Source organism: Delphinapterus leucas, chromosome 20 (assembly GCF_059928025.1).
Source record: "Delphinapterus leucas isolate spDelLeu-1000000601 "Yukka" chromosome 20, BTC_Dleu_Yukka2, whole genome shotgun sequence".
Classification (NCBI taxonomy): domain Eukaryota; kingdom Metazoa; phylum Chordata; class Mammalia; order Artiodactyla; family Monodontidae; genus Delphinapterus; species Delphinapterus leucas.
The window spans coordinates 33,507,416-33,534,450 of NC_143148.1; the positions used below are offsets into that span (position 1 = coordinate 33,507,416).

At 52.9% G+C, this 27,035-nt stretch overlaps 2 protein-coding genes across 4 annotated transcripts; both read left to right on the forward strand.

Annotated features, from left to right (window-relative positions):
* Nucleotides 1–3,098: 3,098 nt before the first annotated feature.
* On the forward strand, nt 3,099–8,874 carry CCL22 (C-C motif chemokine ligand 22). Its single transcript, XM_022555882.2, has 3 exons — nt 3,099–3,251; nt 4,468–4,591; nt 7,115–8,874. Exons 1-3 carry the CDS (start codon nt 3,179–3,181, stop codon nt 7,197–7,199), a joined length of 282 nt encoding a protein of 93 aa, XP_022411590.2. The 5' UTR covers nt 3,099–3,178; the 3' UTR covers nt 7,200–8,874.
* A 6,059-nt stretch (nt 8,875–14,933) lies between these two features.
* On the forward strand, nt 14,934–25,539 carry CX3CL1 (C-X3-C motif chemokine ligand 1). Of its 3 annotated transcripts, none has more exons than XM_089903135.1 (3): nt 14,934–15,953; nt 16,428–16,578; nt 24,427–25,539. In XM_089903135.1, the coding sequence occupies exons 1-3, from the start codon at nt 15,779–15,781 to the stop codon at nt 25,505–25,507; spliced, it is 1,407 nt and encodes a 468-aa protein (XP_089759261.1). In that variant the 5' UTR covers nt 14,934–15,778; the 3' UTR covers nt 25,508–25,539. The 3 variants fall into 3 exon arrangements, with proteins under 3 accessions (XP_089759261.1, XP_089759260.1, XP_089759262.1); XM_089903134.1 differs by adding an exon at nt 22,371–22,491 and having other exon boundaries at nt 14,936–16,578; XM_089903136.1 differs by lacking the exon at nt 14,934–15,953 and adding an exon at nt 22,376–22,491 and having other exon boundaries at nt 16,491–16,578.
* The last annotated feature ends 1,496 nt before the right edge of the window (nt 25,540–27,035 follow it).

The window sequence follows — 27,035 nt, forward strand, 5'->3', positions numbered from 1 at the left end:
CCACTGCAATGAGAAGCCCGTGCACCACAACGAAGAGTAGCCCCTGCTCACCTCAACTAGAGGAAGCCTGCACGCAACAACGAAGACCCAACGCAGCCAAAAATAAGTTTATAAAAAAAAAACCCACAAAACTAACTCCCCGTTCCCTCTGCCCTCCAGACCCTGGTAACCACCATTCTAGTTTCTGTCTCTGTGAACCTGATTCCTCTAGGAACCCCACAGAGTTGTAATCATGCAATATTTGTCCTTCTGTGACTGGCTTTGGGTAACGCCTTTTTTTTTTTTTTTTTTGCGGTACGCGGATCTCTCACTGTTGTGGCTTCTCCCGTTGCGGAGCATGGGCTCCGGACGCGCAGGCTCAGCGGCCGTGGCTCATGGGCCCAGCCGCTCCGCAGCATGTGGGATCTTCCTGGACCGGGGTAGGAACCCGTGTCCCCTGTATCGGCAGGCGGACTCCCAACCACTGCGCCACCAGGGAAGCCCTGGGTAATGCCTTTTGACAAGAGGTCTTCCAAGGCGATGCTGTGCACCTCCAATGCACATCCATCAGGAGGCTCATAGGAACTGCAGCTGAACAGGCCCTGCCCGGCCCTGCCTGCAGCCCCTCCCATCTGGCTGCCCCCTGCTCCCTGACCCACTCTGCCCCAGCTGCTCAGGCCTCTCACCCTTTGCACTTGCCCCTTCCTCCCTGGCAGGTTTCTTAGTATCTTCTGAATTTCAGCTTGCCTGTCAGCCCTCACAGAGTCTTCTCCTGACTCCCCAAACCTGCTTCCCCACAGTCACTGTCTGTTTTTCTCTGTTTCATTTTCTTCACAGCACTCACCACAGCCTGACATTACCTTATTTGGTTTTGTTTTTTTGTGTGTTTTTTTGCCTGTTTATTGTCTGTCTCCAAGGTAAGCATGAGAGCAGGGACCTATTCACTCTTGTGTCCCCAGATCCTGGCAGTGTACCTGGCACGTGGCAGGTGCTTGTATTACTGTCCTCTTGCTTCTGTAACAGATGACTTGGTGGTTTAATACACCAATTTATTAGCTTACGGTTCAGCAGGTCAGAAGTTTTAAATCAGCCTCAGTGGAGTAAAACTGAGGTGTCGGCAGGGCTGTGTTCCTTCTGGAAGCTCTAGGGGAGAATCTGTTTCCTTGCGTTTCCCACCTTCTCAGGCACATAGCGTCACATCATTTGGACTTCCGCTTCTGTCATCCCATCTCCTGTCTGAATCTGACCCACTCACTGGCCCCTCTTATAATGACCCTGTGATTGCTTTGGGTCCATCCAGAGAATCCAGGAAGTCCCTCTGTTTTTGTTTTTGTTTTAATATTTATTTATTTTGGCTGCTCTGGGTCTTAGCTGCGGCACATGGGATCTTCGTAGCGGCATGTGGGATCTTTAGTTGTGGCATGCGGTCTTCTTAGTTGCAGCATGCAGACTCTTAGTTGTGGCATGCATGTGGGATCTAGTTTCCCGACCAGGGATCGAACCCGGGCCTCTTGCATTGGGAGCACAGAGTCTTACCCACTGGGCCACCAAGAAAATCCCAAGGAAGACTCTCTGTTTTAAGGACCTTAACTTCAACACACCTGCAAAGTCCTTTTTACCATGTAAGGTCACAATGTTCACAAGTTTGGGGAATTAGATATGGACATTTTGGGGCGGTTCATTATTCTGTCGACCAAGGGCTCAATAAATATTTGTTGAATGAATGAAAGAATGAATGAGTGGATGGATCCCTCTACAAATGGAGTGCTGAGTCCTGAACTCTAGGATGGCTTATCTACTTACAGGCAAGGCCCCTCTTCCTCTGAGCCCGGGTTTCTTCTTCCATTAGATGTGTTCTGAGCACCCACCATGTACCCCACTCTTGGTAGACCCTGGAATGCCAAGACAAATAAAGGGAGACCCCACCTTCTAAGAGCTTGGAGTTTGGCTTCTGGGAGGAGATTGAGAAAAAGAAAACCTGATGTCTGTTCAAGTCCACGTTCTAGGTCACCTCAGAGAATTTTGGAGTCCTGAGGGGATGTGTTTACCTAGAAGGTGACATTTCAAATGGCTCTTGATGCACGAGTAGGAGTTTACGCGGTAGAGAAGCGGCAAGGGCATTCACGGCCAGGGACAAGCCACAGACCTCTTTGAGAAACTCTGAGACTGTGGATGTGATTCCTCAGGGGAGTGAGACCAGCTGGGCAGAGGTGGTGGGGTCGTGTCTGGAATGGAGGCCTTGAAGGCCACAGTCAGGGCCATGGGTTCAGGGAGCCACAGCAGGGTTTTGAAGCAGGAGAGAGGCATGTGCAGCTTTGAATCCGGGCTACTCACTCTGGTCACTGCAGTGTGGATAGGGGAATGAGGGGCCAGCATCTGAGCCTGAGGTGGAGGTGGCCTGGGCTGGGCAGGGACAATGGGGATGGAGATAAGTGGACAGATCCGAGACAGACTGAGGTAGTAGAATCAGTGGGACATGGCGGTAGATTGAGGAGGGGCTGGGTGAGGAAGAGCGTGGAGACAGCTGCGAAGGAAGGACAGGCAAGATGGAAATGTGTGGAAGCTCTTTACAGCTGTTGAGTGGACCATGAACTGGCCCAAGCTGAGACTTTGTGAGAAGCCCTAGAGGACACCGGTGATGGGGCAGAGAAACTAACCCAATGGCTTCATAGGCTTCTCCCTCTGAAGACAGATCAGTGATGAAGGTCACCCTTCATCAAGATGGGCCTCAGTTCCAGGTGAGGGTTTAGGGCTATTTAGCTCCTGTCCACATTCTCACTTGATTTACAAACAACCACTGGGGTAAATACGTAGGACTGTAAAACCATCTCTCCCATTTCTAGATGGGTAAATTCAGTCCCAGAGACATCCAGTGACATGGCCAAGGCCACACAGCCAGCAGACCCCAGGGAGCACAGGCCTCCAAGAGGCCCAGCTCAAGGGGGATTTTGCAAGTCTCTTGGGACCCAGAGGGGAGGTCAGGGTGGGGGTCCCCTTTGAGTGGTTCCTGGCCACAGAGAATTTCCTTCTCTTTGGAGGAAGTGGGAGTTCTTCTTTCATAACGTGAATGTCAGAGATTCTGGGCTCACCGGTGACTAAGAGTGTCTGAGGCTTGTGGGTGTAGCAAGCATTTAAATACCAGAGCTTCCTGTCCTTTGGCGATTGTAGACACCTGAGCTGGGACACACAGGACAAAAGTATGGCCAGCCTGCAGACCCCACTCCTGGCTGCCCTCATCCTCCTTGCTATGATACTTCAAGCAACAGAGGCAGGTGAGGCTGGGAAGAGGGAGGGCTCTCTGCAGAGGTCAAGGTCAGATACTGGGGTATCTTCCTCATGTAGTAGAAAGAGCACTGAACTGAGAGCAGAAGACTCCAATCTGCCACTGGCTCTTGGGCTAGTCCCATTGCTTCTCTGGACCTCAGTTTATACATCTGTTAAATGGATAGTCTTGAAGGCTTGGAGCCTAGGATCTATCTCAGCTGGGCTCGGGGTTGTAGTGGGCATGGCCCAGGGTCTCCTACTCCAGAGAACTCAAGGGTAGGGCCTTGGGATGTGAAGAAGGAGCCACTGAAGGAGGCCAGCTGGGGTGGGTAAAGGCAGGAGCAGCGGTAAGAGATGTTCCCTGGGAAAACCAGTCCTGCCCTCTCACCGCCCCATTTTTCTCCAGCACCTGCCCTCAACACTGGGTTCCTGATTTCTCTTTCCTTCCCAATGTACACTTTTCTGCCCTATGATGGGTAGGGGAATGAGAACTGGACTGGGAGTCTGGGAGCTAGGAACAATACTGCTCAGTTATTGGGGTTCCTGAGCACCTTCCCTGCATTACAGGCCCCATAGGGTAGGTACTATTATCACCCCCTGGGTATGAGGAGGAAATTAGGTCTCAGATGTTAAGTGACTCACGGCAGAGCGAGACTCGAACCCGGGCTTCCGTGCCTGGACTCTGCCTGAGCCCTTGTCCTGACTCTCTGGGGTCACGCTGTGTGATCTGGGCAAGTCCTCCCCCATCTCTGGACCTCAGCCTCACCATTTGCACCATGAAGGGGATTAGAGTAGATGTGAGCTGAAGGGAAGTTCTCAGGTTACCTGGGAAGTTCTTCAAAGTGTCCACCTGGTTCAGCAGGGCTGGGACTAGGCACCGAGCTTTTCTGACAAGCTTCTAGGTGATGCTGATGGTGTGGGTCCACAGACCTCAACTTGAATAACAAGGTTCTAAGGCTCCTTCCTGTTCAGCGTGTCTGGTTCCATCTAGAGCTTAGGGCATTGTTGATGCCCAGTCGTTCTGAATCCCTCTCCCTTGAGCTGACCAACGCAGAGGGTAGACTTTGGGCACTTAGCGGCTTCTCAGAGGCCCCAAGAGTGGGGACTTTGAGGGCCCAGAATCCTCTGGACGCCAACCTTCCACATGATAACAGAAAAGCTGGGCCAGAGGTTCGGGCCAAGGGAGAGCAGCTTGTGACTCCCCTGAGCACCCTTCTCCCCCAGGCCCCTACGGTGCCAACGTGGAGGACAGCATCTGCTGCAGGGACTACATCCGTCTCCCCCTGCCCCCGCGTCTCGTGAAATACTACTACTGGACTTCGGACTCCTGCCGGAGGCCTGGCGTGGTGTGAGTAGGAAGCCGGGGAGACAAGACCTTGGGGAGCTTGACGGGTGGGGCCTGGGAGGCTGCAGGTGCACCCAGGGATGGAGGAATGCAGCTGAGCTTCCAGATGTCAGCTGGGAGCACTTGGCCGAACTAGATGGCTCAGCTGAGGCTTGGGTGTACCAAGAAAAATATCATGTTATCATTCAACAGATATTATCAGGCACCTCTTATGTGCCAGGCAGCGTGCCAGGCTCTGAGGATGCAGAGGGGGCCGCTCCACCCCGGCAAGGCAGATAGGTAGTGCAGAGCTGCCGTAGAGCGTAGGGTTCAGGGTACGGGCAGTATGCCTGGTTCCGCTGAGTCAGCAAAGATGCTCCCATCAGAAGCATCTTGGATCCCCAGTGCCCTGGGAGTCAGTTACTTGAGGCAGCCTATTCTTACCAGGAGCATATTAAGAGCTGACACTAAGTGCTTCCTCAGGGCCAGGCACTGTTCTGAGCATGACTGTTTAATTCTCACAATGATCCCATAAGAAGGTGCTATACTTTCCATTTTACAGATGGAGAAACAGGCTTGGGGCGGGGTGAGGGGAGAAGTGACTTGCTCAAGTTTGCCCAGGCTGGAACCAGGACTCCTGGGTCCTTGTTTAGGGCTTTCTCCTAAGGTTCTTATTCTCCTTTGCTTCTTTGCTTCCTTTTCCTCGGCCTGGAGCCTGCCCCCACCCCTGCCCCTCCCCCTGCCCCCGCCCCTGGCTGGGTGACGGACCTGTCCTTTCTGGGGCAGCCCCTCTGGCTGCTGCCTGCCAAACCACAGAGTGGGGGGTGTTTGAGCTTGGGGATTTATGACCCCCTTTGGGGCCCTGTCATCTTCTCATCTGAATCCTTCTCACTCATCTTCCGTCCCTCAGAGGGGTCTGTGGGTAAAGTACAAGAAGGCTGAAACAGGAAGGCCTGCCACAGTTCTGGTCACTTCAATACTGGGCCTCAGTTTCCCAATCAGTATAGCGGGAGTGATCACTTCCATTTATTTCTTTAATCAAACATGTAGAGAGTGCTTGTTAAGTGCTAGGCACTGTTATAGACGCTTTATAAACATTAACTCATTTAATCCTTCAAGCAACCCTATGTAGTAGGTACTGTTACAGTCCCAGGTACTGTTACAGTCCCCTTTTTTTTTTTTTTTTTTTTTTTTTGCGGTACGCGGGCCTCTCACTGTTGTGGCCTCTCCCGTTGCGGAACACAGGCTCCGGACGCACAGGCTCAGCGGCCATGGCTCACGGGCCCAGCCGCTCCGCGGCATGCGGGATCTTCCCAGACCGGGGCACGAACCCGTGTCCCCTGCATCGGCAGGCGGACTCTCAACTACTGCGCCACCAGGGAAGCCCCTACAGTCCCCTTTTTACAGGTGCATAAATGTGCACAGCGAGTTTCGGGGCCTCTCAAGTATCACAGGGCAGAATAATAGTAAGTGGGAGGTATACTACTCAATGCCTGACATATAACAGATGCTCAGTGAGAGATGGTACACACGTGATTATTGGATCTCGAGCCAGAAGGGATTCTAGAAAGAATGTGGCTCAATGAATGAGAAGATCAAAGCTCAGAGAGGGTCTGAGCCTTGTCTAGTGTCACAAAGCAGCCAGGGCAGGCTGTCCACGTGGCCAAGATCAACACTGCTTTGCTGCCTTCTTTGTTCTTTCTGTTTATTGGTCATCTGGGGGTGCACGTGTGTGTGTGTGCGCGCGCGCGCAGATCAGGGGTGTTTGTTGCAGCTCTGGCAAAAGTGGAAGCCTTAGCCCACTACTGCCATGTGGTCTTGGGCTATTGTTCACCTCTCCTCTCTGTGCTCAGGTCTCTCAGAGGGGCCTGGGTGGGGATGCTCGTTCACAGCAAGCACGATGGGTCAGGTCTTACCAGCTCTGGCACTTAGACAAGTTGCTTTACCCCATTGGGCCTTGCTTTCTTCAGCTATTAAGTAGATAGAATATTGGAGGCTCATAGGGTTGTTGTAAGGACTTATTAAGGAAATCAATGTTAAAAGTTCAGGCCAGGTCCTGGCACAATTATATATCACCTACTGTCTGCTGTGCACTGTTCTGAGCACTCCAGTTTATATTAACTCATCATATCTTCATCAAATTCCTATGAGGTTGGGCCAGAATTATCATGCCCATTTTACAAATGTGGAAACTGAGGTTCAGAGAAGTTAAGGGACTTGCTAACATGTGGCAGAGCTAGAATTCTAATCCGGATAGGCTGTCTCCAAAGTTCATGCTCTTGGCTACTACCCAATACTCTCTCCCAAGGCAATGTCAGCAAAGGTTATGGGACGCCTGGGCATTCTATTTCCTGGCCTGCCCTGGCGCTCATGGCTGGGGCTGAAGGTATGGGAAGTCCTTGCTGCTTATCTCCCCCTCTCCTTCTTAAGAAATGTGTTTGCCTACAGCAGGTGACTCATAATTGCTAAGGTTCTGCAGCGGGGCTGTGGCATCCTTGCTGCATGCTAATGGCGCCTCCTTGTCTCCCTGGTGTTTCTGCCTTCCAGCTTGCTAACCGTGAGGGACCGAGAGATCTGTGCTGATCCCAGACTGCCCTGGGTGAAGAAAATTCTCCAGAGGCTGGACCAATGAGGCAGGCCCTGACCTGATGACCGTGGCCTTGGCTCCTCCAGGAAGGCTCATGGAGCTCCACCTCCCTGCTGTTACAGCTGCTCCCCGACAAAACCCTGTACCAACAACCCTCTCAGCGGTCCCTGATCTTGACGTCTGCAGCTGTCACTCCCAGTCAAGCCTCCAACTGCCACTCTCACCTCCCCACTTACCCTTCCAACCCACCCTCTGCCCCACCAAAGCCAGAGGGTCCACAGTCCTGGTCAGTCAGTCCCCTGCTCAAAATCCTTCCATGGCTCCCCTTTGCCCTAGGCTGAGGTCAGGGCTCCTGAGCCTGGCATCCCTGCCCTCCAGATCTGGGTCTTATCCTTTGCCTCCAGCCCTGCCTCATTTCCCTTCATGCATGTTGGACTCCGGCTCCCTGTTCTCCCAAACCCATGTCATACATTTCTACTTCTGGCTCTTTTCCCGAGCTGCTCCTGACACCCAGAATGTCTCCCCATCCTCTGCACATGTCCAACCCCACCAGCCCTCCAGGGCATCACTCAACCTAAGCAGCAGTCATTTTTTAGACTTCCCCTGGCCCTCTGCCCCCTTTTAACAGCCCTGATCACAGTCTGCCCAGAATTCTCGGGAACTGGGAGCTTGTCCTCCAGCCCCACCAGCTGGACCAATATCCACACCGGAGTTGCTTTTGTCTCCTGGCCTCTGGCACAGAGCACAGGGCCTGGCTCAGAATCAGGCCTCAATAAGAGGCTGCAGATTGAATCAATAAAAGTAATGTCCGTCTCCCACCTCTCAAGGGCTCTGACACATCAATACAGAGACTCAAGGTCATCTAGAGAAGGGCTGGCGGGGTTCATTAGGAAGCCTCAAATTTACCCAGATTCACCTTTCTTCCCCATGTTACCTCTTTAACCTTCTTGCCTCCCTTGGGTTTTTTACTGCTTCTCCAACCTCCAACATCCATGCCTGACCTCTTCAGAGTCCTGAATTTCCTCTTCCTCCTTCCCCAAACAGCTGACAACCAAATTCCTGCTATGGGGTGAATGAGCACCCTTGGCTTGGTATTATAAGCTCCAGTTATATTTGTATAAGAAAAGAGGGCAAATGCTTAAAAGGCCAAATGGATGACTGGAAGAATTTTAAGAAATGTGTGGGAGGGGGACAAGGTAGAGATTTCCTGGTCCTTGGAGTGAATGTGTGGGGTATAGTTAAGTGAAAGAGCCTTGGATGGAGGTTGTTCTCAGGTGGCTGGGGCCAGGCTAAGGACTGGGACTTAGGACTTATCTACACCGCTTTGAGGACCACAGGTTCCCCAGGTATCTGTGCTTGTTCCTTTCGGAGGGAGCCTGGTATAGTATGGCAGGGTGGTTGTTGCTGTGTGACCCTGAGGAGACCATCTAACCTCTCTGAGCCTCACCTAAGAATGAGAATACCTACCTTATGGGATTGCTGTGGGACTCAGATCCAAGTCACAGAAAATGTGGCTTTGCCGGCCATGAAACTCAGTGTCTTCCGGGGCTTGTGTCCCACCGGCAGCCCAAGGTCATTTGCCCACTATAGGCACCAGAAGTGTTAACCTGCCCACTGCCCATGCACAGGGCCTTCAATTTTTCTGGGATCTCCCTCCGCTCCTGTCCTGCCCTTGCCCTTGCCCCTCAAGCCTTCTGGAAAATAAATCCTCTACAAACAATGTCCGTTTTGTTCCTTGGCATGTGCTGTTCCTGTGAGGTGGGGCAGGGGACGCATGGCCCCTCTCTCCCAGTGGGGAGGCCCTTGACATTGATATGTGAGCTGGCTTGCCCAAGGTCACCCTGTGAGAAGGTGGGAAATCCCAGCTAGACATGAGGACCTGGGAAGTAGCTGAGCAGGTGCCAGCAGGGAACCCCAGACATTTGTCCAGCCTGGGACCACTTGTCAGGAGGAGCTGATGAAATCATTCATTCAGTCCTCAAGTCTAGATCTTTGAGCAGCATATTCATCCATTCATTCAATAACCCAATCTCAACCTTCCCACTTCAAGGGTGGACACAGAGGCAGAGGACAGTGTATCAGTCAGGAAATGCTACTTCTTGCAAAAAACAGCCCCCCAAATCTCAGTGGCTCAACTCCATAGAAGTTTTTTTCTTCTCACACGAAGTCTTATCAGGCATTCCTGGTCTGTGGGCAACCTTCCATCCATGTGGTCATTCAAGGACCCAGGCTGCTTCCTTCTCATGGCCCTGCCCACCTCCAGGACCAGGTCTCCTCTCCATCATCCAGCAGATGAGAAAAGATAATAGAGGCTTGTGGGAAGGTTTTTTATGAGCTGGGCCAGGAAGAGGGGCTCATCACTTCTGCCCACGTGCCATTGGCAGAACTTAGTCACATGACCACCCTGACAGCAAGGGATGCTGGGAAGTACAACCAAGCTGTGTGTCCAGGAGGAAGAGGGAATGGGTTTGGGGAGCACTTCAAACCCAGGTCATCCGGCGCTAACTTCCCTGGACCCTCAAATGGGCCTGCTTCCCTGAAGTTCCTGGACACAGCTCACTCTGCCAAAACAACAATAACAAAAAAAGGACTCCTCCGCCCTTGGTGCATCTTCGTTATTTCCTCGGTGTGCATAGCGTTCCATGGACATCTTGGCACAAGTGGCCTTTGGGCCCTTTTGGATCTGACTCTCACAGTGGGATTTCCAGGGTTGAAGCTACAGACACCTAGAACATTGTCTGGGAGGCATGGAGAAGCATGATGAAGGGCACAGGTCACAGATTCAGACAGATATAGGAATTCTCACTGGCTGCGTGTCTGGAACAAGTTACTTGGTCCCTCTGAGCCTCAATTTCTCCCTCTGTGAATAGGGGGCAATAAAAGCACATGGCGCATGTAGTTGTGAGAATCTCATAAGAAGGTACAGGCAGCCCAATAACAAAATGGGCAAAGACTAGGATGGACAGCTCTCCGAAGAAGATATTCAACGGGTTAACAAGCACATTGTAGGGCAGCAATGTTTCCCACCCCAGAATGTGTCTCTTTGGCATGAGGACTGACTTAGGCTGATTATTTTTAAGAAACAGAAGACTCGGGAAGTTTTCCTTGTTACCTCCACCTTAACTGCCTGAAAGAATTTAGATAAAGGACTGGTCACAGTTATAGAGCTATCGCCAGAGGTATCTGCAAAGAATATGGGGCTAACTGTGGTGGGGAGGACTCGACAGCATCTAGAGATCAGGATCCACTCTGTGTCCCGTTGTCTCTGCATGACCCAGCGAACATTTATTTACCAAACATTTGCTTTTTCTATCTCCCTGCGGATCGTCTTCCTCCCCTTTGAAGTCCCAAACCACTACCCCCAGCGACCTCTTGTCTTTAGCTGAAGATAGCATTTAATGTGAAGGTTTCAGCCATTTTGGCAAGTTACTCAGTTTTCCTGGGCCTCTCCCATATATACAAGTTATTAAACTTTTGTTTGATTTTCTCCTGTTCATCAGTCTCATGTCACTTTAATTCTTAGACCAGCCAGGAGGACCTAGAAGTGTAGAGGAAAATTTCTTCCTACCCAACACGTGAAAAGGTGCTTAACAACATTAATCGTTAGGGAAATGCAAATCAAAACCACAATGAGATACCACTTCATGCTCATTAAGATGGCTATTATAAAAAAAAAAAAAAAAAACAAGGTTGGTGAGAGTGTAGGGAAATTGGAACCCTCGTGCATTGGTGATGGGAATGTAAAATGGTACAGTTGCTGTAGAAAACACTGTGACTCTTTCTCAAAAAATTAAACATAGAACTACCATATCCAGAAATCCCACCTCTGGGCATACACACAAAAGAATTGAAAGCAGGGACAGGAGCAGATATGTGTACATCCGTATTCATTGCAACATTTTCTGAAATAGCCAGAAGGTGGAAACAACCCAAGTGTCCATCGATGGATGGATGCATAAGCAAAATGTGGTCTATCCATACAATGGAATATAATTCCGCCTTAAAAGGAAGGAAATTTTGACACCTGCTACAACATGGATGAACTTTGAAGACATCGTGATAAGTGAAATAAGTCAGTCACAAAAAGACAAATACTGTATGGTTCTTAGAGGAGTCAAATGCATAGAAACAGAAAGCAGAATGGTGGTTTCCAGCAGCTGGGGCAGGAGGAAATGGGAGTTATTGTTTAGCAGGTCCAGAGTTTCAGTTTTGCAAGTTGAGAAAGTTCTGGAGATGGATTGTGGTGATGGTTGCACAGCAATGTGAATGTACTTAGTGCCACTAAACTGAACACTTAGAAGTGGTTAAAATGTTAATTTTTACGCTATGTATATTTTACCACACTAAAAAAGAGGGTGTGGCCAGGCATGTGCACAGAGAGAGGAAATGCCCAGTGCATGCGGGTAGCCCTCTTTACTGGTCACAAAAGGTGAGCTGGGCAGGACTGGCTGGGGCAGGGAAGGCTGTTCCCAAGGGGCCCTGGAGATGACCACCGCACTGGCCACCACATTCCTCCTACCATCCTGGGACCCCACAGGGGTGCCCAGGGCTCCCCACCCGGATCCCCATGTTGTTTCTGTTCTGCTTCCAATGCTGGGGGAATCTCTCATGTTCCACAAGAACGACACAGGCTCCCTGCTCTGTGGGACACCCATGCAGGGCCCCAGCCATCTGTGGGCCTGCAGAGGTATGGGTGGGAAGACCCCCATCCCTACCATCCCACCGACTCTGAGAGAACCTACTTGCCTGCTGCCCAGCGCAGCTCTAGTTATTCCTCAGCTCAGAAGATCCCCAGCTCCCCTTTGCCCCTGAATAGCATTCTCTTTCCTCACTCCAGCTTCAAAGTATCCAGCTGCAGCCTCCTGGCCCACTCCTTCCTCAGAACCAATGGCATTGGACCGTTCCCCAACCCCTGCATAGGTCCTGTGCTTTCCACCTTGGTTAAGTTTTCCCTCTGCCTGGAATGGTCGGCCAAAATCCTGCCTGTCTGCATATGGCAAGTTACTTATGAATCACAAAGGGAATAACACTTCTGCAGTGGAGAGATCTAGCGGTCGACCATCAATCTCTCAAGAATAGTGGAATAACCTGTCCATCGTGGTGGATGTGATTGGTGAACAAAGTATTACTCATAATGGATTCTTACCAAGGATTTGTAGCCAAGCTCTACGGGCCTCTAGATCTAACTTCCAGTTTACAGGAAATACATAAGGTAAAGGAACAAATTAGATGACATCACAATGAAACAATTCAATAAATTAAGAATGAGGGCTTCCCTGGTGGCGCAGTGGTTGAGAGTCCGCCTGCCGATGCAGGGGACACGGGTTCAAGCCCCGGTCCGGGAGGATCCCACATGCTGCGGAGCAGCTGGGCCCAGTGAGCCATGGCCGCTGGGCCTGTGCATCCAGAGCCTGTGCTCCACAACGGGAGAGGCCACAACAGTGAGAGGCCCGTGTACCGTAAAAAAAAAAAAAAGAATGAGAACAGCATGTGAGACAATGGTCCTGACTCTTCAGAAAGTCAATGTCATGAAAAATGTAAAGGAGGTCTATCATACAATAAATAGAAATAACCATACGCACTGCATGAACCTAGATTGGACCCTGGTTCAATAGATAGATAGATAGATAGATAGATAGATAGATAGATAGATAGATATGTATGGATAGATAAATACGTAGATAGATAGATAGGAAAGAAGGAGGAGAGAGAAAAAGGGAGGGAAGGAGAAGAAACTTAAAATACATTTTGGGATAATTGGAGAAATTTGAATATTAACTAAATATTATAAGACATAGGAATCATTGTTAGTTTTGTTAGGTGGGATAATAGTATTCTATTTATGTAAGACAATGTCTATACAATGGAGGTACATGCTGAAGAATTCAAGGGGCAAAGTATCGGGCATCCATAATTTACTCTGAGATGGCTTAGCAAAAAAAAAAAAAGAAGAAAGATGAAGCAAATATGAAAAAATGCTAATCATTGAATCTTGGTGGTAGAGATAGGAAAGCTCTTTGTTTCATTTCTTCTTTATTGTTTACAGATTTTTCAAAACGATAATGTTCTGCCCATCGTTTTTTTCAAATAAATTTATTTTACTTATTTATTTTTGGCTGTGTTGGTTCTTTGTTGTTGCACGCGGGCTTTCTCTAGTTGCAGCAAGCGGTGTACATGCTTCTCACTGTGGTGGCTTCTCTTGCTGCAGAGCACGGGCTCTAGGCACACAGGCTTCAGTAGTTGCGGCACGCAGGCTCAGTAGCTGTGGCTCGCAGGCTCTAGTCTGCAGGCTCAGTAGTTGTGGCGCACGGGGTTAGTTGCTCCACAGCATGTGGGATCCTCCCAGACCAGTGATCAAACCCGTGTCCCCTGCATTGGCTGGAGGACTCTCAACCACTGTGCCACCAGGGAAGTCCCTCTGTCCATCTTCTGATTGAAATATTGTCTCTCATTCCTGCCTTCCTTGACTCCCAGACAAGAACAAAGGCTTCTCTCCCTTCCTAAGGCCTGTAGCCTTCGAATCCCTGGTAGGATTTGCATCTTCTCCCTCCCAGTGAGCTGGGGTTCCTTGGGGCAAAGACTTTGGTTTATTTGCCTATGCTCCTCCACCAACACTGTCCCACCACAGTGCCAGGCACACATCAGGGCTGAATAACAAACACCAATGGTTTCTGTGTGCCAGGTACTCTGAGAGTCCTTAGTTTTATGAACTCCCCCAGGGAGTGATTTGATGAGGTGGCTTTAGCATCCCATTTTACAGAAGGGGAAGCTGAGGCTCAGAGAGGTTAAGTTACTTGCCCAAAGTGATACCCCTCATAAGTGGTGGAGTCATGTTTGTCTCCAGGTCCCACCAACCTAAAAGCCTGGTTCCTGTGTCTGAATTGAATCTAAACTCAGTTCTTAACACCCTGATGAGATAGGTGGGGTGACCATTCCAATTTTATGGGAGGGAAAGTTGGGCCACTAGAAGGTAGAGGACGTTCCCAAGGGCTGAACAAAGAAAAACAGTGTTATATCTATGTTTTGGCACCTGTTTCGTGCCAGGCTCTGAACTGGCACCTTAAGGGCACAAACTCAATTCTCACAGCATTCCACGAAGTGGGGATGGAGGGAGGTGGTGTAGTCTGGTGATCAGGAGCTCAGACTCCAGAGCCAGCTGGCTGGGGCAAATCCAGCTCCCCCACTTCCTGGCTGGTGATCCTCAGAAAATTCCTTAACTTCTGCATGCCTCAGTTTCCCCATCCATAAAATGGACCATGATAATGGCATTTTGCTTACACCTGGGTTTGTTGTCATGATTTCCTGAATGAGTCATACAAAGCACTTAAAACAGTACCTATCTCAGAGTAAGTGTGAACTCAGAGAGGCAGGGAAGCAGCCCAAGATCACACAGAGATAGTGGCAGAGCCAGGATCATCTGATCCCAAAGCCCTTGCTTTCTAAATCCTTCTTTGGAGCATAGTCTGGGGCCAAGGGAACAAGGGTCTTTACCCCCAAATACCTGGCCCAACCCAGGTCTTGTCCTTTATGAAGTGTGGGGCTTCCCAGGACTTGCCTCTCGCCTCTCCCCTCTCCCCCTTCCCTCCTCCCTATTTCTCCCCCTTCCTCCTCCCACTTGTCCCCTATCCCTGGCCCTCCCCCTCCTCTTTCTCCTCCCCCTTTTCTTCATCTGCTCCTACTTGGGCAGAACAGAAAGCCTTGGACCTCAGTTTATTTCACTTCTTGTCCGCCCCTGGGCCTCAACAGCTATACACCGAGGGACGTGAAGGTTACTAGCTTTGTATCTGCATGGGCTGCGACAGATTCTCCGAGCCTGAGTGGACACTGGCCAGTGCCAGGGGTGTTCCTCCCTGTCAAGGAGGGTCCAGGCTCTTAGCTCCACACCCTAGGCAGCTTTACTGTGCTTGGGTGAGAGAGAGGTACCCTGGCCTTGGGCGCTGTGACCCCTCCACCCAGCCCAGCCTAGACCAACTGGCTCCATAGCCTGCAACAGTGCCTCACAAACTGGTTTTGCTCTGGCTGGCAGCCCAGACTTGCCTAGACGGGAGTGGTTTCCCAGTTAACTCCTGTCCCAGACTGGGCTAGGCTCCTGTTAGACTCTTCCAGTCTTGGGCATTATTGCCACTGCCTGCAGGGAAAGCAGCCATGAAAGAAGCTGTGCTGCACCCATTTATACCAGCAAGCCCTTATACCAGTTTGGTGGGAGCTGATGGCCGATCATGCCTGGTCCTGTTGTCACCACCTCTAACAAAGAGAGAACCTAGAAAGTCAGAGCTGCGCAGCTCCCTCCTCAGTGGATAAGCCCAACTCCCTCCTTGTACAGATGGAGCCCCCGTGAGGGGCCCGACTTTTTCAAGCATGCTGTTGAGTTAAGGACCAACTGAGAGGCCCTGAGCTACCAGGGGTGAGGCTGGCAGCCGTGTTTTTCCCGTGGGCTCACAGAGGGCCAGAGCCAGCTATGGGAGTGGGTGCAAATGAGGAAACGACAGGTAGCGGGGCTGGAAGCAGGGATGCCGGGGCTCTTGCCTGTGTCCTGCCTGAACTGCCCACGCCCTGCTCACGTCTACTCTTCTCTGTGACAGCGGGAGGTGGGTTCTCTGCTCTGATGACCTCTATGACCTGGCATGATTCTGCCCCCTCTCTGGGCTTCAGTTTGCCCATTTGTCCCTATGAAGTTGGGCTGGATCATTCTTTCGGCAGGCATTTGCTGCACGGAGCCCCTACTGTGTGCCAGGCTGCATGCTGGGCTCGGAGGATGCTTCGATGAACAAGGTCCCCCAGGCGTTGGGGCTTTAAGAGGTAAGGGCTGGAGGTCCTTCCTGGCGTGGGAGAGCTACCTCCCAGAACAAAGGAGACTTCGTCAGACCCAGACTGATGGGCCCTGTGTCCTCCTGGCTTGCCCGCAGCCAGCATTCTCTAGTCTTCTGTCCTTTGGTTTACTGCCCACTTAGGAGCTAGGGCCCCAGGTCAGACCCTAGGACGTGTGCCAGCTCCCAGTAGGAAGGTGGCCCTAGCAGATGGGAGGAGGGGAGGCCCTTTGAACCCTAGCAGGCTTCGTCCAGCCTCGCAGGCGGGTCCCTGTATGAGAAGCCAGCCCATTACCCCCACCAGGAGTCCTCACCCAGAGCCTGGGAGCCTACTCAGCTCCTTGGCAACATGCTAAGGAATTCAGTCGCTGTACACGCTCCCTTCCTCTCCCCTCCCACCGCCTGCCTGCTGCCTGCGGGGGCGAGCGAGGCAGAGGCAGTGGAGCCCGATTATAAACCGCGGCAGAGCTCAGGCAGCGAGGGGACAGCACCGAGGCCCGACGAGGGCCCCCACCGCCTGCCCCGGCAACCCCGGACCCCCTCGACCATGGCTCTTCCACCTCTCTCGTGGCTGCTCCGTTTGACCGCCCTCGGCCATCTGATCGTGCTGCTGGCTGGTGAGTGTGGTGGACTCAGGCATAAGCGGGGTTGGGGAGCCCCCAGCCCCACTTCTGCCCCTCAGGCCTCCATGAGGGCCCCCGGACCCTGCCCGTGTAAGGCTGAGATCCGTGGCAGCCCCTTCCTGACTGATATGCTGGAGGGGGCTGGGCATCTCCCTGCTGGCGGTCCCCGACTCAGGGCTGCCCCTCCGGCTGGAAAGATTTACCATCTCGGAGACTGTCCCTGCCTGGCCCGGTGAGCAAGGTGGCGACAGCATGGCAGCCGTGGTGGGAGCAGCACAAGGTGGAGGGGTGCCAGGAGGTGGGGCTGTGGGAAGCCCGAGGATGCTCTTGGTGGGCGCTGGGGTGGGAGCCCTGGCAGACTGTGGGCCGGTCTCCCTGCACAGGGTTAATTTGTAACCCTCAGCCCTGACTCCTGAGTCTCAGCTTGGCCCCGGGCTAAGCCACAGTTGGGACTTTCTCCTGCCCTGATTTCAAGTCCTTCCCAGGAGTAGGGGGCCCAGGACCAGTGGAGGTCAAGGTCATTACAGCTCATGAATTCGGCTCATCACTGTTCCTCTGGCCTGTAGCCCCCAGTCCCTCTGCCTGTGTCTCCCCCATGATACTGCCTTTCTCCTACCAGCATAGCTTAGAAACATTTGCTCCTCCAGTCACTTGCTTTCTGGAGCCTGGGACCTGATAAGCCATGATGTATCCATCCCACCCAACATGAGTAAGATGGAGGCCCAAAGAGGTTTAGAAACTGGCCTGAGGATGCACAGCCAGCAAGTAGGGCAGGAGAGGGTAAGACTGGGTGCAGGAGAGAGTGTGGATGCATGCTCACCACATCTGTGCATCACACTGCCTTCAAGAACCGTTTGAGTCAGCCCCATCCTCAGGGAATACCCGGGCCATCCGGCAGGTTGGGGCTCAGAGAGGGTGGGAGGCTGTCTTAGGGCACACAGCCAGGCTGGGAAAATGAGAACCAGTCTCCAGCTTCCAGAGCACCTCCGTGGAGCAAACTGTCCCCCGAGTCCCTCTATTTGGGGAAAACCCACCAGTGGGGCAGAGAGCAGGTGGGTGGTGTGGTGCGGGCCTCATGCCGCTGGCCCTCCTGCTTCCTGGGCTAGAACACTGAGCTCCGAGGTGTTTGGGGATAGTGGGTACTGGAAGACGTGGACTCCGATGGAGGTTGCTTTGCCATAGCCCTGACCCTGAGTGGGGTCTTACCTTCTTTGGTCCCAGCTGCTGCACGTTTAAACATAGCTATTGCCTCCATGTGGTGAGGCTCTAATGCCTATGAGGACGCTTTGAAAGTGGGAGGAGGAGGGATTACTTATACTAAGCTGGAGGTGGAGGTCTTCTATGTTAGGATGGAGAGGGGATCCTGGGGGCACTCTGGATGCTCTATCCAGCAGCCCGAGGCTTCAAAATCATCAAGTTCCTGCCCTAATCTTGGTCACTGGTTTTGCTGGGACATACTCACATTATTTCAACCTTTCTGAGCCTCAGTTTCTCCTCCTTTAAGACTGGGCATTTGGCCGGGCTCATCTTGGAAGTCCTTAGCCACGCTGACATTTGTGCCTCTGAGAGAGCCCCTGGGAACCCCTGCAGGACTAGGGAGTGGTCCACAAGCCAGAGAGGCCCAGAAGGGGGCTGGGGACTTCGTGGCTACTGCCCTGGCTGGTGCAGGGTGGCGGCGTCAGTTCCCAAATGTGGGTTTGCAGGGCTGTGTCAGGCAAGAGGCTCCTCTGCTTTATATAACAAACCTGCAGATAGAAGTCAGAGCAGTGAATTTTTCTCCCCAAGCACTGACGCATTCACTCCCACTCAAGCTCCAACAAGAAAGAGAGAAAAAAAAATCTGAATTAAGCTGCTGTCGTCTGCCCCCCTGGTTAGGGTGTGGGTGGGGGGAAGGCAGGGGAGGATAAATCCAGGTCAGGTCCAGGCCCAAGTCGAACTTAAATTAAAATTCCTCTATGTCTCCATTAGTTAGGATCTTATATGTCACAAAGTGCTTCCTTGTGCACTTTGTTGATTCATTCACTGGCTGAGCACCTACTATGTGTCAGGCACAATTCTAGGTGCTGGGGCCACATCAGTGAATACAACTGCCAGAGATCCCAGCCCTCAGCGTGCTGAGCATCAACTGGAGAAGACAGACAATCCTCAAAATCAACAGATTTGGTCTGTTAGAAGGAAAAAAGCGCTGTGATTTAAAAAAGCAGGGAGTCGGGGGTGGTGGGGAAGGTGTTGAGGTTTTAAGTAGTGGGTCAGGGAAGAAGGGGACGTTGAGGGAGCTGGGCGGGGACGCATGGGTGTCTCCAGGGCAGCACTCCTCAGTGCGGGATTCGGCCTCCAAGGGGACACTTGGTAATCTCTGGACACAGTTTTGGTTGTTACATTTTGGTTGGGGGGTGCTCAGGCACCTCGTACATAAAGGCCAGGGATGACGCCAAATGTCCTACACAGAACAGCCTCCATAACAAAGAATTATGTGGTCCAAGATGTCAGTGATGTCTGCTGTTGAGAAAACCCTGCTCTAAGGGTCCAGATATTTTTAAAGCTTCATTCTCATAACCATCCTGAGAAGCAGGTGTTACCATGTCCATTTTACAGGTAAGGGAATGGAGGCTCAGAGAACCTCAATCACTCGTCCAGGACACACAGCTGAGCAATGGCTCAAGCCTTCTCTACCACCCAAATACCCAGAGACCCAGAACATTCCCATCTTTTCCTGCCTGTAATCCTCCGAACAGTCCTTGAGGTCCAGCCTAATGTACACCTCCTCTAAGAAACGTCTCCTGATCACTTGCGGCTAGAAGTGGTCTCTCCCTCCTGTAAACCCTGGCACATTTGGGGTCTGTTCTGGAACACGGTGTTTTTACCTGGTGTTTAAGGCAGCCTAGAAGAGTGGATGTCTAGGGGCGGGGAGGAAAACCAGATCTGCCACTAAGCAGCTGTGTGGCTTTGGGCAAGTCATTAAACCTCTCTGATTCTCAGCTTCTGCGTCTTCAGAATGGGGATAAAAATCATCCCTTTGCAGGAATTAATGAGAGCAGATGTGTGTGTGCTGAGCATAAGGTCCAAAACACAGTAGGCGCTCTCCTAAGAAAAGCTCTGATACTTTGTGGTTATGTCTTAGCTGTCCATCAGGCTGGGAGACTTCCGAGGGCAGAGATGGGCCTTGTTCATCCCTCTACTCCTCACAGCGCCTGGCAAGAGCCAGGTCGGCGTTTGTGGGTTGACTGAGTAAACATGGTGATCTGATAACATTTATTGGGATTAGGTGCTCTCTTCAAGCTCAGCACCAGCACCTTCGGGAGAAGGAGCTCAGGGTTAAGGACAAGAAGGTCTGGGTCTTTGCAGATACTCAAAAGTAATTCAGACAAGTGTTGCCTGAATCAGAAAGTGGATGGATGAATGGATGTATAATGAAAGATGTGTGAGTGGGCTGGTGAGAGATGGAGGGGTGGGGAGATGAAGGGTGCGGAGGATGCGTAGGGGATGGACAGGTGATAGGTGGGTGAGTGGGGCACGGATAGACTGACGGACCAGGGTGAGTGGAGATGGATGGGAGGTAGACAGGTGGGTGGCAGGGAATGGGTAGGGGATTGACAAGGGGGTGGCAGATAAATGGATGGATGGATAGTTGGATGGGGAGGTGTGTGAAGGGATTGAGACATTATTTCCTTCGATGAATATTTATATCTACCTTATGCTGGATGCTGGGAAACACTGTGACACCAAGACGTACAAGGTCCCTGTCCTCCTGACACTCATATGACAGGTAGTAGAAATATGACAGTTACAGAAAAGAAAATTTCAGCTCTGAGAAGAAAAGACGCCCCAGTTAGTTACACACCCTTCTCAAGCAGAACCAAGAACAGAGCCTGGCCAGGGCCATTCGGGCACCACGGCAGAGGGCGGAGACTTTAGGACAGGCCGGCTCTGTGGCTCTTTAAGCCCTGGAGGTGGGCAGTGGAAGCAAGTCAGAAGAGCAAATTGACCTGCCCGAGCTTATCCCTCCTGCCCGCTGGACAGCGTCTCCCGGGTCCAGGCCATCCGGGGGCACCATTTTTCTGGGGATTCCTCTGGAAGTCACCTGCCACACCAGTCCAGGGGCCGGCTCCTGGCTCTACTCAACAGGACCTGGGGAGGCTGCAGCTGAGTCATTCTGAGGTCCCATTGTGGGAGAAGGAGGGTGATAAAGCGCCTTTCACATCCTGTTTCCTCAGAGAGAAAGGGCTACCGGTGACTCAGGGACCAGCGGCAGGGAGCCCGCCGACCACCTCGGGGCTACTACTGCTGCCCCCTGATGGCCCAGCCTCACCCTGCAAGCCCTGCACCCTCTTTCCCACAGAGCAGGGTGGGCCGAGGCAGGGGAAATGATGAGAGAAGGGGTGGCAGATTCTAGAAGGTGTGTGTGCACGCCTGTATTTGGGAAGGCGGAGCGTGTTTGGTTTGCATGTCCACACACATAAGTATTTGTGTGTGAGCTGTGTGTGTTTTGGTGGAACCCCGTGGGGGTCACCTGGGGCCTCCCTAGCTCTGCAGAGCTAAATTAGTTTGTTCCCTCAGCTCCACTGCCCTGGAAGTCCTGGCCTCTAGATTTTTGCAAAACCCTCTAAGGTCATGCTTCTGCTGCATATGACCTTGGCCCAGATCTGACACTCAGGTTCTTCCTCATTTTTTGCATACCCCTCTAGAGCTTACAGCAAACAGAGTAAATTTTGCTGGAGATTTTAGGGGAAGGTGGAAATGCAATGCAAACCACTTCAAATGTTTATATAAAATGTCTGGGTTCTCAGCTCTCTGTTGGGTCACCGTCATTCTGTCCTGGGGTTTCTGTCTGGCTCCACGTGGGACGCAGCCATCTGCAGGCCCCCGCCCATCTCACTCTGTCCCCACTCCATGTACAACGCATCTCCATTCCTCCTCCTTACGCCTGCTCCCAGCTTGCCCTGGGAATCCAAATGGCCCATTGCGTTCCTCCCAAGAAACTGCTTCCAAAATCATCCTGGCTCTTAATGGCAGAACAAAGGATCACCTACTCAGCACACTCCTTAGAAGGTGGTCGTACTTATATATTTAAAAAATTTTATTATCCGCTATGTGTGCCTGGTTGCATGTATGCCTTTATGTGTTTTTTGGGGGGATGGGGGGCATATATATATGTGTCATTGTGTTTGTTGCTATGAGGGTACGCGTGTGTCATAGGGTATACACGTGGGCTGTGGATGGACCGAGGTCTGGGTGTGTCCCAGAGGTTGCGGAAATCCATGAATATGGATCAGGCTGAGAGGGATGGATGGGATATGGTTGGGAGGGGGCGATAGTTGAGCAGGTGACTTTACTGGAGTAAAAGCATGGTGGGGGGAAGGGCAGCGCCCTGGGCCCAGAAGGGCCGGGAGCCAGGCCCGGCAGGAGAGCCTGTTCCATCACTTGCTGGCTGTGTGACCTCAGGCAGATCCTTGTCAGTCTCACACTCCTCTCCCCTGGGTGAACCAACTATAGCGATTTCATTTTTAAAATTAAACACAACGTGCCAAGCAATAAGAGCTTTATAAGTAAGAATTCATTTTCATCACCTTACAGCAACCCTCTGAGGTAGGTTCAATTGCTGTCTCTATTTTACAGGTGGGGAAACTGAGGCATAGAGAGGTTTGGCCCGGGACAGGGGGCTGAGGTCAAGGGTGTGGGGCATCGGTTCTGGTTTGGGGGGTGCGCGGCGGGGACAAGCTGGCGTGGGGCTGGGAAGCCAGATGCCCATGGACAGTCCTGCTGACTGGGGGCCTCTGTGGGCTCAGGACAGCACCACGGTGTGAAGAAGTGTAACATCACGTGCGGCAAAATGACCTCGGAGATCCCCGTGGCTCGTCTAGTTCACTACCAACGAAATCAAGAATCATGCGGCAAACGTGCCATCATGTAGGTACTGCTCTCTTGGCCTCTGAGTTCCTTTCAGGCCCCGGGGGTGGTTCCCTGGCCTCCGCTAATCTGTGTCCACATCCTGTCACCCAAAGCTGGGCTCCTGGCCCAGGGCCTCTGCAAATGCTTCTCTTGCTCCTGACCTGCTAGCCTCCTCGCCAATCTTAATATCTGTGCCACAGGGCAAAGATGAGCTGTGGCTTTCTGAACGGCCGTGGCCTGGAGATGCCACCCAGGGTGATGATTCCTTCTGGGCCAAAGGGTGTTTATGCAGCCCTCGAACCTGCTGGATTTCATGGGGGATGAAAACACGGTGCTCTGAATGTGCAGGCTCCAGACGCCAACAGATCTGGTGCAAATCCTGGCTTCACCACTTACAGACTGGGTGGCCCTGGTCATGTTGCCTACCCTCTGCGCTTTAGTTTCCTTATCTGTAAAGTGGGTAGTTTGGGGAAGCTGAAAAGAGATAATGAAACTAAAGTGCTTGGCAGGGGGCCCAGAAGCTGCTGGCAATAGGAGAGGCCAAGGTTATTATCACCACTGGACAGATGGGGAAATAGAATTCCTCTGAGACTTTGGGGAGGGGTCAAGCCAAGCCAGCTTCCCCTCTGGCTGTTGGGATCCCTGGCCATCGTGGCTGCTTGCTCCTCTGGGGTCCTTCTTGGGTACTGCCAATCGCCCAGCCCTGAGGCCTTTCCCCAGGACTGACCTTTGGGTCTTAAAGCGGCCTCAGCCAGACTCAACCAGACCCTGAGTCCTGGCAACAGGAAATGGCCAGTGGGCCTTCGAAGTAGGGTCTCAGCTAAAGGAAGTTGTACTTCCTCCCACTGATTGTTACTAAGAGGAGCATGTGTGCTACTGCCTGACCTCTCTGCTCACCTGTCAAGACTCGCTTCCCCCAGACTCCCCCACGTATATGCTTCTATTTTGTAGGTGAAGGGGAAGTGGGACGCTCCAGAGAGGGGATGATGGCACTAGGGCAGCACTGCACCTGTGGTGCCTACAGGGTCACGCTTGCTTTCTGGACCTCTCTGGCTTCCTAGCATACTGGAGCCAGGCACATTTACATTACCTCTCTGAGCCTTGGTTTTCTCATCTGTAAAATGGGGGTGCACGTGGTAGCCATCTTACAGGATGGGTGTGAAGTTTAACCAGGCAAAATGCCTAGCACAGGTCATGGCGTGGAGCAAGGGTCCCCGCCAGCTCTGAGCTGTGGTCTCGGTAGTAAACCAGCCACACACAGCTTCAAAGGAAGTTCAAGATTTGGGTGGCACTCAGGGTCCCAGCAGGGCCACCATATATAGGGTTGGAGCTCCCTAGGGGCCCTTTCAGTCTGAGGATACACACTACGAGAGGAGGGTAGAGGTCCGGAGGGCAGCCTGCAACCGAGGGAGAGGAGGAAGAGGACGTTATGACATCGAGTCCTTTCCAGAGTGAGGAGGCCCTACCACCAAGCTTGCCAGAGAACACCGGTGACATCTTCTCCCAATCAGAAAACTTGCAGCCCACAGCCCCCACCTTCATGTTAATGACATTATTATTAACATTGTTATTATTTTGCTGATCTCCTACTCTGAACCAGGGGCTTTACATCATTTTCATCTTCTACAATAACACAGAAGTAGGGTGACCCACTTGTCCCAGTTTGCTGGAATTTTCACAAAAAGACCCGCATCTTGAGAACGCCCTCAGTCCCAGTTTTTCTGGGATGGTTGGTCACCCCGCGGAAGGTAGGGCTCTCTTTCCGGTTCTCAGGTGAGAACACGGAAGTTCCATAAGCTGAGCTGCCCCAGCTAAGAACTCATAGCTCACAGCTAGTAAGTGGTGGGGGCAGGATTTCTAGCCGGGTCTGCTCACCTGCAGTGCATGTGCATGATACCCCTACTCCGCATGGCATCTGGGCATCACTGGGTCCCTTGTCTTCCTTCCTTGCAGCCTGAAGACCATGAAGGAAAAGTTATTCTGTGCTGACCCACAGGAGAAATGGGTCCAGAAAGCCATGGAGCATCTAGACCGCAAGGCTGCTGCTCGGGCTCCAAATGGCGGCACATTCGAGAAGCAAATCGGCGTGGGTGAGCCCAGGACCAGCCCAGCCACCAGGGGGATGGACTGGTCTGAGGCCTCAGAGACCAAATTCACAAGCGAAAGCAGTAGCCAGGAGGCACAGAGGGCCTTCGGGACCTCCCCAGAGCTGCCACCAGTAGTGGCTGATTCCAGGGGGACCAGGTCCCCCTCCACTTCAAAGACTCCGGATGGAGGGCCCGAGACAACTGAGCTTTTCAACAAGCCTGCCGTCACCACCACCACGTCTTGGCAGAGTTCTACCGCCTACCAACCTGGGGCAGACCTCGAGGCTGACGGGAAAGCCTCTGAGGCCCCCTCCACCCAGGCCCCCTCCACCCAGACCCCCTCCACCCAGGCCCCCTCCACCCAGACCCCCTCCACCCAGACCCCCTCCACCCAGACCCTCCCCACCCAGGCCCCCTCCACCCAGGCCCCCTCCACCCAGGCCCTCACTATTTCACACACAGTCCCAGAGGACAACACTGGGTCCGAAGGCCAACCTGGGTGGATCAAGGGACAGGACCCCACGCCAGAGAACTCTCTAGGGTCTAAAGAATTGGGTCCCACTTCAGCTCACACGGATGCTTTCATGGGGCCCGGCAGTGTGTCCGATGTCTTCGTGGTCCCTGTATCATCTGAAGGGGTCCCCAGCACGGATCCATTGGCCTCTGGCAGCCGGACCCCCAAGGTCAAGGAGCCCATTCATGCCACCGTGGACCCCCAGAGGCTGGGTGCCCTCAGCACTCCCATCCCCGACTCCCAGGCAGCCACCCGAAGGCAGGCAGCGGGGCTGTTGGCCTTCCTCGGTCTCCTCTTCTGCCTGGGGGTGGCCATGTTTGCCTACCAGAGCCTTCAGGGCTGCCCCCGCAAGATGGCAGGAGACATGGTGGAGGGGCTTCGCTACGTCCCCCGGAGCTGTGGCAGTAACTCGTACGTCCTGGTGCCAGTATGAGCTGCCCGCCTGCCTGCGTCCAGCTGGTCAACTCAGCTGCCTGGGCCCCCATCCTCACACTCACCCTCATCCAGGAGTCTGGCCCAAGCTGGAGTGACTGGAGCGAAGAGGCGGGATCCTCTGGGTGGAACTGCCCTCAGCTCCTGGAGGCCACCCTTGACCATCCTTGACCTACTGCGGACCGAGGGGGTGGCCTCCACAACTCACTCCAATGTCCCAAGTCAGAAAACTCCCCTCTGCTGTTGGCTGGTTAGAGGGTCCCTTAGATACCGTGCCAGCCCCGGTGAACAATTATTTATTGAACGCCCGGCCCCTTTGACCCATACCCCTGCGGGTACCACAGTCATCCCTTCTTACAAACGAGCCTCAGGCCAGGCCCCTTCTCCCCACTCCCTCAGACCTCATCGTGTCTCTCGGTCCCGCTGTGGTTGCCAGTCACCCCGGCCACCTGCGGTGCTAGCTCCCCTGCCCCCTGTATAGACCCCATGCCCCAGCTGGGGACCTGTCTTTTCTTGCATGAGGCTAGTGTGGTGTTTCCTGGGACTGATCCCAGCGAAGGATCTGCCCTCAGGTAGGCATCATGGGATTGGGAAATGAAGTTATCCAGTGGTTTTGATTCCCACCCGCTGCCTTGCCCCGTCTGTGCTGTGAAGGAGCATTGACTACGAGCGTGAAGGTCGGGGGGGTCTAGTCCCAGGCCCACCAGAAATCCATCAAGGCATTCATACCTCTGGTTTCCCACCTGTGAAAGGGGAGAGGGACAGCAAATATGTGGCAATAGCCTGTACCCCTGGCAGGCATCACTAGTTGATCCAGAGACCCCTTTCTGCAGACCCTGGGTGCAGCCTCTCAACCTTCATCAGAAGAAATGGTCTCTGCCAATCGATGAGACCGGCACTTCCATGGACGCTGTGACCTGGAGGTCCTGCCCTGTTGTCAGCAGTGTGGGCCCCCTGGGGGGGGCTAGGCTGGGGTACTTGAGGCGCAGAGACCAACTTTGAAGGCCCCCCCCTCCGCCCCCGCTGGCTTTGAGACGAGTGACAGGCTGAAGGAGGAGGGGAGGCCTGCAGGCTCCGAGAAAGGAGCCAGGGAGCAGCTGCAGCTCCTTCGTTTCTTTGTTAGGGACCCGAGTCAGGCATTTTCTCTTTCTTTCCTGCGGCCTGGGTCCTCTTCCACCTCTCGCGCCCTGAAAACACTGTCCTCTGCACTCTGATTTCTTCTCCCCTCACCTTCATCCGCCCCGCAGGCAGGGCCAGGAATTTCCATGAGATCAAAATCCACCAGGGAAAGCTGAGGTTCCCGTGTTTACTTCTGAAAGGGACTCTGTCTTGTGGGGAGGGACCGGCAGGGGAGGGAAGCTGTGGGCATGAAGTCAGAGGTTCTCTTTTTTGGCACTGAAGACTCGGGGCAGGCCTGGATGGGGCCGAAGGCTCACCGGGCCGGCCAGCACCCCGCAGTCAGAGCCGGACCTGCAGGTCTCACCTCTCAGGTGCCTGGCGGCAGCTCCCCACCTCCCTCCGATTGTCTC